Raw genomic sequence first — 12,390 nt, 5'->3', positions numbered from 1 at the left:
TCTAAACATCTACTCATCTCCTTTGCTTGTAAACTTAAGGCTGCCTGAGACCTGGGGTGGGCCTTATCGTTTCACACTCACTGAGGTACTGACATGTGCAAAATGAAACAAAGGATACACAGACACATGGAAAAGGCACTCTTCGTAGGGTGGGGGCCGCGTCCGTGGCAACAAGAAACCATATGGGAGCTACCTGAGGTCACAGACTGGTTCTCGTTGATTTCTAGGTCTCGGGCACCTACTGCAGGACACAGAGCAGGCTGTTAAAAAAATGACTGGTGTATGTACATATATATGAAGTAACCAATTAAAGAAAAAATGGGCGAAATAATGAACAAAATTATGATGAGCAAACTCACAAACCCCTGAACTGTTGTTACCTTACATGTACAATACTGCTCAGGGAAAATCAAGGTAAAGTAACAGATCTATTTCAGTTCAGTTCAAGCTTGCTGACGCTCTGGATGTTTCTGTAGCATCTTGGCTTTTAAAATCATAAGCCTCGGGGCGCCTGGGTGGCTCAGTTGGTGAAGCATCTGCCTTCGGCTCAGGTCATGATCCCAGAGACCCAGGATCCAGTCCCACATTGGGCTCCCTGCTCAGTGGGGAGTCTGTTCCTCCCTCTGCCCCTCCCCCTGCTGGTACACACACTCTTGCTCTCTCACTCTGTCTCTCCTCAAATAGAATCTTTAAAAAAAAAAAAAATCATAGGCCTCTATGTATTTATTTTTTGAAGATTTTATTTATTTGAGAGAGACAAGCATAAGCAGTGGGGAGAGGGGCAGAGGGAGAGGAAGAAGTAGGCTGCCCTCTGAGCACAGAGCCTGACACGGGGCTGGATCCCAGGACCCTGAGATCATGACCTGAGCTGAAGGCAGACACTTAACCAACTGAGCCACCCAGGCGCCCCTCTCTGTGTATTTATTAATTAAGGTTCTTCTGTGAGGATAATGAATTTGGGCAGATAGTTCATGATGAAATCTGACCAAAATTCTTCAAGTCACCAGTAGTACTTTTTGTCTCTAGGGGCCCACTGAGTCACACTCTCAGGGGCTACCTGCCCTCCATCGAGGGCAGGAGAGCATCTCCTGGCACCTCTGGGAGCATGTTACTCAGAACAACCAGAGGACTCCAGCCCTTCGCTTTCTAAGTAGCCACTCTGCTCACACTACTCTCTCCAAAACTAGAAAACAAAGTTTTCCCTTTTTTTTCTTTTTTTAAAAGATTTATTTATTTTAGAGAGAGAGAGAGCATGAGCAGGAGGGGCAGAGGGAGAGAGAATCTCAAACAGACTCCACGCTGAGCATGGAGCCTGATGTGGGGCTCGATCTCATGACACAGAGATCACAACCTGAGCTGAAACCAAGAGTCGGATGCTTAACTGACTACAGCACCCAGGTGTCCCAATTTTAATTTTCAAAATGCCAGGAAAGCAGAGAAAAGAGCGGGGGGGGGGAATTACAAATTAAACTTCTTTAGTAATTAATTGAAAAGAAAAAAACAAAAGGGCAATGCCTTCCTCCGATCTCCCTCTGATGCCAGTTTAGTCCCCAGCACAGGTAACTTCAAGTACCTGACCATCCACACCCCTATCCACTGAAGTTTCCTCCTCTGAGCACCCTCTACCCCACAGCCCTCTGGCCCTCACAGTCCCTCCCTGGTCCATTTGAATGTATCTGTTGTCTTGTGCTCACTACCAGACTGTTAGACTTTTGCTACCACTCATGTCATTGTGTTTATCTTTTTGTTTCCTAAATTATAATACTTTAAAATGGAAGAGCAACCAAAAACAATCTTGAACATTTAAGGGACTACTTTGGTTTTTTTTGTTTGTTTGTTTGTTTGTCTAGAACCTTCCAAAAATACTTAATTGAGCAAAATCATTTTCTTCCCTAAGTTCATGGGGTGAGCTAAGAAATATTTTTATATATCTTACCCCCAGGGTAAGAAAATCTAATTTGCAAATCACATCATCTACCCCAGAACACTGTGTGTCCGAGCTATTCTGGAAACATCTCACATCTGTCTTCTTGAATTCCTCCTGTCACATCATGAAACTCTCAACTGAGAAGACAAGACAGGAAGGCTAGCAAATCACCAAAGGGTATTTAAGAGATTAAAATTAATCCAGCAGGGCAAACCAGCTGAAAATGAGGCCTTTCCTATATCCTGGAATTATTTTTTAAGGGATCGGAGCTTTTGAAAAGCGATTTACAAATCATTTATAGTTGAAGTTACCAGAAAACAAGCAACGAAGAATGAACATTTAAACGAAGTTTCTGCAAGAGTTAAAAGTATAAACTTACCCAAAATTCTAGCACTCTCAAGCTAGCTAAAGCCAGAAATAAGAAGAGCTGCCAATTATGCCGAGGCAGCTCGACGGGTTTGTGCCTTGGCTTTCCCCCTCACCAACTACTCAGCTTGCCGAAGAGGTCCGCTTTGCTTGCCTTCACACTAGAAACCAATCAATGCATGACATCCAAGGATTCAAACTCTCGAGCCACAGGGATCGATCTGCAACGCAAGGTGACGTGTAAAGGCAAATGTAATCGAAACAGCCCTTTCCCTTGGCGCTGGCCTTTCTGACTTGCAGACCTGTAGACTCCAATACAAGCAATGGTGTGGCAGACTGAATGACCAGCCCCCACTCTCCACGGCTCCTAGGAGCCTGGAATATAAATCATCCTATCCAGGTGCTCCTCACAATCACGTTTATAAGCCATGCTTGCATTTTCTGTTTCTGTGGGTGTGCTTGGTGTGGCAGCCCTCAGACACCACGCACGTCTATCCTCCAGCTCCAGCGACCCAACCCGCAACAAGCTAACACGCATGCAGCCTTTTATCACGTACTAAGTGCTCTTTGAAGAGGTCCATATCCACACAGAATGAAGACTTGGCTCCTGCTTTCCTGGAGCTCTATGTCTAAACGGAAAGTTTCAAGGAAGGTTACAAACTGCTGAGGCGAACATGATAAAAGAAATCTGAAAACATTTCTTTGCGGTATAGAGAAAGGACTGGCAATAAGTCAGAGGGTCTTGAAAGGTTTCACAGAGGAGATAACATTTGGGCTAGATCTCAATTGTTTATAAGAATGGAAAGATCCGGGGCGCCTGCGTGGCACAGCGGTTGGGCGTCTGCCTTCGGCTCAGGGCGTGATCCCGGTGTTGTGGGATCGAGCCCCACATCAGGCTTCTCCACTATGAGCCTGCTTCTTCCTCTCCCACTCCCCCTGCTTGTGTTCCCTCTCTCGCTGGCTGTCTCTATCTCTGTCGAATAAATAAATAAATAAAATCTTTAAAAAAAAAAAAAGAATGGAAAGATCCTCTAAAATATAATTTTCCATTTTCTAGACTCTCGAGATAACTACCGTATACACTCAGTTGAAGATTAAATCTCACATATTCAGGCTCCGGAGGTCACATACCTCTGTCTCAAGACTATGGTACAGTGGGACAACACTGGATGCTGTGTCTGAACACATTGGTTCAAGTCCCACTGTGGCCACCTGAGTATGAGAAAGTAGCATGAACAAGATTCTACAGACACATAGTAGGTCCACAGAATTTCACTGTGCCTAGTTTTTCAGCCTCACCTATTATGAGGCAACTTTGTCAATTACGTTATAAAATACGTACCCAACATCAAAATCAGATGTTGATTGAGCTGTAACATCAAATGATTTACTGAATACATCTGGGTCATTTGGGGATGTGTAGATGACCTCCAGTTTTATTCAGTTAATCATTATTTATTTACTAAGTTCACCTGCCGTATTTCAGGCATTGACAACACAAATAGAAAGATGAAGACAGACCAATCCCTGCCCTTAGGGTGCAGAAAGTCCTAACTAGGGGCGCCTGGGTGGCACAGCGGTTAAGCGTCTGCCTTCGGCTCAGGGCGTGATCCCAGCGTTACGGGATCGAGTCCCACGTCAGGCTCCTCCACTATGAGCCTGCTTCTTCCTCTCCCACTCCCCCTGCTTGTGTTCCCTCTCTCGCTGGCTGTCTCTATCTCTGTCGAATAAATAAATAAAATCTTTAAAAAAAAAAAAAAAAAAGAAAGTCCTAACTAAAATTAGAGTTCAAAATATAGGCAACTCATAATTAAGGAAGAAGCAAACTTTTATATCCCACTGCTGTAGTGATAATGGTGATCACTAATAATAATAAGCACTAATATTTATTAAACTCTTGCTATATGCCAGACATTGTTCTAAGAGCCCTTTGAAGATGCTCTCACTTAATCCTCACAATCGATCTATTCCAGACCCCATTACCATGCCCACTTTACAAACAAGAGGCTATGTGAACTGCCTGCCTCTAACCGAGCTGAGATTCGAACTCAGGAAGTTGACTCTAGAGCCCATGCTCTCAATGGTTAAGTTAATGAAGCATTAGGCCCAAAGTCACACCATCTAGATTTTGTTTTCTCTGTGTATATCCTGCCTTTGTACACATTAGTAAGGAACCTAATGTTGGCGTGTCTAGTCCCCAAGGTCCACCCAGTTTCATACTCTGTATCTTTGATTTTTATGAAGCCCCAAATTAAACCTAGGTTACATGTTGGTACCAACAGGCACTGAAACCTGTACCCAGATACAACAATATGTTGTATCTTTTAAAAGTTTTCATGAAACAAACATAAACCACCAGGTGACTAACAGACTACACACAATCTGACCAACCTATACTCATCTGAGTCATTGCACTTACCTGGGGCCACGGAGGGACCTGTATTTCTGGCAAAATGCTAATTACAAGTTCTCACCTTCAAGAACCAAATTGGGATGCAACCCTTTCTTTTAGAATCAGGGTCAAGGCATTTTTTTGAACTTCGGTAAACTCCTAAGAAACTCAGTAATTACACAGATGCTTTTCTTTTCCCTAAGAGGCTCTTGTTTTCTCAGAGGACAGACTACACAGGAGGAAAAGAGGAGCAACATATTGTATATACATGATTGATCGTGCAAAAAAAAAGTTACCAAAATGCTGGAGGGGGCAATTCAGAAAGAAAGGGAAAGAGAAAGTAGTCAATCTCTGGGTTAGGCAGTGCATTTTATTTTATAAATAGCAGTCTAACTTGGAAAGGATGCCCCGAAGGTAGAAATGAGTCTGTTCTATTTTTCTCGGCTCCCCAAAGCACAGCCTGCGATCCAAAGATAATTGTGTCATGATTTAGTCATAAAACACACACCACTGTGATGAGTATTTACTTAACTCACAGCAGATAAGCACATACATACACTCGGCAATGCAGACTAGTATGCGTGTACTATGTGTTACAGTGATGTAACCAGTACCTTACAAAAATTTGCTCTTATTTCTTCTTTTCTTTCAACAGTTAGTATTTGTGTTTATTACATATATAAACATATATATACTATATGGAACGTATAATAAACACTGATTTTACCATTGTAAGTGAAACATACAATGTTTCATTTAAACTGCTCGTGATCATTGTAAATGCTAACAGTACGTTTCACTGGACGCACAAAATCAAAAGAAATACAAATGCTGAAAATCCGTTGATTTTATTTTACTCACTAATTTATGTGGCGGTCACTACCTTAAACTTGGAAGTGTGATCATGAAGTGAAGAGGTTTCATTTCAGTAGGAGTTCACAACTGGCTGTGAGGACATTCCAAAAGAATTCCCCAAAACTACTGACAATATTTTGAAACCTTGCAGCATGCAGAAATAAGTACAGAGATCCCAAAGTGACCATATGTTGAACAACAGCACAGCTTTGGGGGTGCCTGGATGGCTCAGTTGGTTAAGTGGCCAACTCTTGATTTGAGCTCAGGGCATGGCTCAGGGTCATGGGATCAAGCCCTGCGTCAGGCTCTGCACTCGGCGGGGAGTCCGCTTGGGATTCTCTCCCTTTTCCTGTCCCCTTCAACCTGCATGCTTTCTCTCTCTCTAAAATAAATGAATCTTTAAAAAATAAAAATAGCACAGGTTTGGTTCTTAAGCACGTTTTTAAAAAACTCAATCTCGCTGCTTTTAGAGTCACAGCTAAAACATTCTTTTGAGCATATTTGATTCAAAGTGAGCCCTGGGTGTTGTACGCAACTAACGAACCGTTGAACACTACATCAAAACCTAATGATGGACTATCTGCTGGCTAACAGAACATAATAAAAATGCCTATCCTTAGCCACCCATTAAGGGACTTCACCATATTGTCAATCTTCCTTTAAAATCTGAAGGGCTTCAAAACTGACTTCGAGAGAGAAAAACGAACGTATCCTCTCGTGTCAAGAAAACCCTAACTCAGTTCACGTCATGTGCCAAGCACCAGAGAAAACAACAGAAAGTGATGCCAGGACACCGAGTGAAGGAGCAGTGAGCAGAGGGGACCCCAGGAAGGTTTCCTGGAGAGAGTCGGAGCGGACCGAGCACAGTGCATGTGTGCGGCCTGAATTCCGTGCTCTCCACGGGCCCTTCCTGACACCTGCACGCAACAAGAGAAGGGGCTGTGGACAGAAATAATCCAAACACTCAGCGGTGAGGGAATCGTTAAATAAACCATGGGCTCACATAGGGTGGAATAGCATGCCTGATACTTAAAAAACCTGAGGTAGAAAAGCAGTATGTTCTCATATGCACGGCTCTACAAAATACATACTTAAGAGGAAAAAGCAAACCATTCCTAAAACTAATGTAATTTTTTTCTTGTTTTAAATTTTTATTGTGGAGAATTTTTAAAGATATAAAATTAGAGAGAACAGAATAAACGACCCTTATGTACCCATCTTTAACAATTATCAGCATACGGGCAGTTTGGTTTCTTTTTTTTTTTAATCTCTACCTCAATTATTTTGGAGAAAATCCCATACGCGATATTATTTATATTAGTAGATATTATACTACTTTATATCTATTATATATTAGTATATATCTCTAAAAGATAAGGACACTGTAAATAAATATTGTTATCATAAAATCTGGGTAAATCTTAAAATTTATTATAAAGGTGGGTATAGGCCTAAAATGTTTTCTGAAAGGAAATGTTAAAAAAAAAAAAGACAGCGGCCATCACTGGGGAAAGGGGCTAGAGTGAGGAACAGGGGAGACTTTACTGCTCATTTAATACCATGCAGTAAAATTTGAAATGTGCCTACAACAGAAAGTGCCATGCCTGGCAGAGCAGCGGGGAAGGCTGTCAGGACGGGAGGAAGACAGTGAGGTCTTAGTGGCGCTGCTGAACACAGGAAGTGGAGTCTGGCTGTGAGATACTCAAGGAGTCCTTGATGTAGATTCCAGCACGAGCAGGTGACAGCGTCCATCAGCTGTAGGATATGAATCCTCTCAATGGGTAAAAGGTAATAGCTGTGAACTCAGTAACATCACTAAACATAATTATGCTTCCAGTAATGTGCAGGTGCAGACATTTATGAGATGAAATGGACTCATCTCAACCTCCCTACCGCCACATCCAGCCACAGCGGGCTGATGAAATCCATCATCTACAGTACTGTGATTTTAAAGGGCACTTCAAAAACACTGCTTTTTTTTTTTTTAAACAAGTCAATGTCTTCACTTTCTCCTTCTCTTTTCCTTATCTAGAGTCCTTGTAATTTCTCTGCCTTATGGGTTGCAGCAATGTTATTTCCTTCCGTGGTGGTCCTATCTGTTATATTTACAGCACATTAACAGAGCCTTGGAACCCACTACGGTGGTTGCCGGGTTACTGGGATACGTTAGCGAAATAAGCCTTTGTGAGTGCTTGCTTACACTGTATTAGACACAACAAAGCGCTCCTCGTGTTTTAACCTTATCATCAGTATAATGGGGGAGCGATGAGAAGACGCAGTTGAAAGTGGCTGGCTTCTAGAACCCTGTTCATTTCTCCTCTGACAAATCCGAAGATGTTACAGATACAGACAGAAGTCAAGAAAGACTGGTCTCAATCAGACTAGTTAAAATCCTGAACTGCTGAATAGATTAAAAAAAAGAAACACCACTTTCTTACTTTCAAATATCACATGAACAAGGCTAATAAAATGTTCTCCAGGAAAGGTCAAAGGGAAAAGTCGATAATGAGTAGACTTTTAAACTTTTTAAACTTCCAACTTTTCATTAGTTTGAGCATAAATATGTTCCGAGAACTTTAAAATAGTTGGTTCTTTTAATCAAGCTAGAGGCTGTCCCCTGCAACTCTATTTCTTTTATTATTTTGCTTAACAAAACCCAGTATTTCTAGCTGGTATATTGAAAGAGTTCACCTAAGCACTGGCAGTGTAATTTCTAAACAGATGATGTTTTACTATACTTAACACCGAGGACCCATTTCTTTCACAAAAATGCTTATCGGGACAAGCAACTGATGTAAGAACCAAAATGAAACCACCGAGAAATCTAACAATATTTTCCACACCAACTGCCTAATTTTACCGCAAGAGGCTTACGTTCTCCTCTGCCCGCAAATGGACTTTTTTTTTGGTCAGGCTAGAGATTAACTCCATCAATAACTGAAAACACCAAAAGGAAGCGCGGCCATGAGTCTATACCATTTCCCAGGGGTACCTGTTTCATCCGGAGAACTGGGCGAGGCGCTGTCTTGGGACAACGTTGTCCAGCTGGACTCCTCATCACTCGGTGCTAGGTTCTGGATCCGGTGTAGGGCGCAATCGGTTTTGGCCCCCGTTTTAGGATGATCCTTCTTGGTCTCTGGGCTGGATGACACTGTGGCCGCATGGCCATCTTCAGGGCTGAACTGGGCTTTGTTTGGTTTCTGTGGCAGCCCCTCGCTGTTCCCAATGAGGGTGGAGGCCTGGCCCTGGCCCTGGCCTGGCTGGGACTTCTCTTCCACAACCCCGTGCTGGTTGCCCAAGTTCTGCTCTAGTTCCCTGGTGGAGGTTTCCAGGTCTGCATAGTAATTTAGGAAGCTCTTGGTTCTCCTGGGTTGGGAGGGTAAAATTTCACAGCCTGAGGAATCGCGCGGGTGGGGCTCTTTGCCCTCTAACTTCTCAGAAGTTGTGTTGAGGACTGCAGTGGGGCTGACGTTCTTGTTGGGGTCCTGCTGTCCCTGTTCTGCAGCCTTCCGGAGCTCGTTCTCCCCATTTTTCACCAGCTTGATGTTGGCAGAGCCACTTCCCAGCAGGGGCTGCGCGGCCGGATCAGAGAGGCCCATCGCCACCTGGATGTTAGTTAGTGCATATTTTTTCCTGCATTTGGGGGGTGTGCTGTTCTTGGTTTCGGTGTGCTTTATCTCAGCATTCAACAGTTCATTGTGGGAGGAGCGGAGATGAAGGGTGTTTGGTGGTGTGGCCGGGCTGTTTCGATTCGTGATGTCTGTGGCTCCGCTGCTGGCCATAAACACTGCCACAGTGTCTACACCTGAGTCAGCTGGAAAAAAGAAACTCGTCATTAGTCATTAGCTGCCTGATGTGATTAAACTGCTTAGCATACAGTGAGCCAACATCATTATACAAAAAAATTTAAAGAGTTAATGCTTCCATCGTATACATTCTTAAAGAATTGACCCATTTTCCTTTCTATTTTCACTGCTCACTCAAAAATTGAATAGGAACAAATAAAAGGCTTAATGTGCATACACAAAAGTCAATTTATAGAAAAGTTAAGAGGTCTAAGCATCCAAAGTTTATTTAGAATCTCCCTTTTGCATCCATATAAAAGCACTTTCTTCTGGTCATTATTCACAACCTTGAAAATCACCCCCTTTCTAAACATTCACACCACATTTCTATTCTGCAGTTCCTTTGGGTAAGAAAAAAGTTGTTCAAACATCCTCTGGGGCTCCGGCTTTCTTAATTAACCTGAAAGGTCACTGTTCACTGATGTACCACACATCCAAGGTAATTTTTCTCAACCATGTTTAGAAATTGTGCTCCGAATGCCTGGAAAAACCAATCTCCATTAGAGTTTGCTAATATCTTGGTGAACATTTTTGACCTAGGTTTAGTATTTGTATGAAACAGACATTTTGGAGAAATGGCTCAGTTACTCGAGAACGTGTACACACACACACACACACACACACACACACACACACACACAAAACTATTACTAGGGGCGCCTGGGTGGCTCAGTCATTAAGCATCTGCCTTCAGCTCAGGGCGTGATCCCAGGGTCCTGGGATGGAGCCCCGTGTCGGGCCNGTCGGGCTCCCTGCTCCGCTGGGAGCCTGCTTCTTCCTCTCCCACTCCCCCAGCCTGTGTTCCCTCTCTCACTGGCTGTCTCCCTCTCTGTCAAATAAATAAATAAATAAATCTTTAAAAAAAATTATTACTAATAACGCAGCCTTGAGCCCTTGGCTACTGCTGTGTTAGAGCCCCCAAAGGAGTCTGAATATATTCCACTGAATTAAAATACAGACTCAGCTGTTCGCAGTCCCCACATGCCCTTGCAGGACTCTAGGAAACTACCTGACAGTTGCATTTATCTCAAATATTGTTCATACCATCAGTGATTTATTTCATGTGTCTCTTGCTAGGAAGAAAGAAAGGTTTCGCAGACTAGAAGGGAATAAAATTCATCAGCAAGAATTCCTAAGGTTTCACATTTCTCAGCCTATGAAGAATGACCCCTTTCTTATCTGATCCTTTGCCCTCTACAGAGACCTCAGTGAGGTTAACCAGCAAATGAACTGAAGCACAGCTCCTAACATTCCTAAAATTGTATTGTGACAACTCCCTCTTCCACCCCCAGGCAAAACAGGGACCTCCACAGGAGAGAAGGTAAGAATATTCCTCTGTTTGGGAGCTTAGAGGTACTCCTTCCTATTGTCAAATACTCAGGATTACCTACTTTAGGGAAGAGTCACCCACTCATCCTGGAGTCTGTGTGCTTCTAGAAAGGTAGGCAACATACCCTGTAGACGTCGCCCACCTTTATAACGCAATGACTGTGTGGCCTAGAGAAAGAGTTAAGGGCTGTAACCCAAAGTGGTTAGACTCTGGACCCCATTCTTTAGAAGTACTATTTATCAGGATTCCTGCTTACCCAGCAACACAGCTAAGCACCTGGGCTTCATTTTATAGGAAGAGAGAATCTAGTTTGTTTCTCCCTTTTAAACAATACCCTGATGACTAAAATTTTAAAAATTATACTGTTTTAACTATTACTATCATTTTCATGTATTCCAATTTAGAATTCACCCCCACTCAAGAGTAGCACTTGATATGAAAGGGCCCACCTTGAACCCACATGGAGTCTTTTCCCTGACACACACATCTATAACATGGGCGCACAAGAGAAAACTCTTGGGTATTTAGAATGACATCACTAGGAGAAAGCAGGAAATCTTTGGCTTTTTTAAAGACATGGCAAAAAAATTTCTATGAGGCTATTTTATGACGTCAGGTACTATATTCTAGCAATGTTATCAGGGAAAAAGTTTTACTTACTTTGTTCATAACCATAAACATTTTCAGAAAGAATATTATCAAAATTTCTAGGTGATTAAATAGCTTTTATATCCTGAATGTGACAGATAAAAACTTTTATCCATGTTCTCATCAGCCTTCTGGATCCCACTGTCCTCCCTATGCCCTTCGTAACTCTTCTGTATGCTAGAAATCACGAAGGAGAGGTTTGGGCGTATTAGAACAACAGGACCATCCTGTAGAAAACAGCTCGGTGCTGTTTCTGTAGATCGAAGCCTGAACACAGTTCGAGTGTGCTTTAGATATTAGATGATGGTATCATCTGGTAGCAAAATCAAAGGTTCACATCTAGAACTAAGGCAGCCAAGTTAATGTTATGAAGTATACAGATGGCTCTAGGAGTTAACTATCAGCTAGGCGGTCACTTGGGGTCAAAAGAAGTAGGTAGAAGTTAGCAAATTCCTAAAAGGACCAAGGCTTCAAAGAAGGAGGCCCCTGAAAGTGGGAGGCAGTGCCCGTGAGAGTAAGAACACAGAACTCAGGGCCAGGGAGACAAGGCTACTTACTAGCTGAGTGACCTAGGACACCAGACCTTCAGGGTCCTTGCCTGAAAAATGGGGACATTCGTAGCACCTGGTTGTTGTGAGGATTAAAATGAGAAATGCATGCAGAGGGTTTAGCACACATGTAACAATAAATGTAAGCAACCCTCACCCCTTTACATCCAAGGGACAGGGCACGAGGCTGCCTGCCAGAACCCCCAAATTTACCACCTGATTGCTCCAAGCGATAGAAATGGTCCCGTTGTATGGATACACAGAAAGACTAACAAGATGGGATAAAGAAATTGGGTCCAGAAGGGTTTAATAATAGGGAAAAAAAATTCCTCAGTGTAAGAGGAAGGAGGTTTGTGCTTTTTTTTTAAACCAAAGAAAATCTTACAATGTCTCTTTAAATCTTCTATTTAGCTGTTTTCTTTGGAGTCCAAAAGCTTCAGAATAAGTCCAAATTCCTTGATATAACAGATAAGTTAAAT

General features: G+C 42.7%; 1 protein-coding gene across 8 annotated transcripts in view; it reads right to left on the bottom strand.

Moving 5' to 3' along the window:
- APBB2 (amyloid beta precursor protein binding family B member 2) overlaps nucleotides 1–12,390 on the bottom strand; it is a 359,825-nt gene that overhangs the window by 169,295 nt on the left and 178,140 nt on the right. For all 8 annotated transcript variants that reach the window (XM_040625039.1, XM_008701425.2, XM_040625040.1 and 5 more), the window contains one exon: nucleotides 8,533–9,354. In XM_040625039.1, coding sequence (XP_040480973.1) covers nucleotides 8,533–9,354 — 822 coding nt within the window. The remainder of the gene's footprint in view (nucleotides 1–8,532; nucleotides 9,355–12,390) is intronic.

Source organism: Ursus maritimus, unplaced genomic scaffold, assembly GCF_017311325.1.
Source record: "Ursus maritimus isolate PB19 unplaced genomic scaffold, ASM1731132v1 scaffold_8, whole genome shotgun sequence".
Classification (NCBI taxonomy): Eukaryota; Metazoa; Chordata; class Mammalia; order Carnivora; family Ursidae; genus Ursus; species Ursus maritimus.
This window is presented reverse-complemented; position numbering and strand designations above follow the sequence as displayed.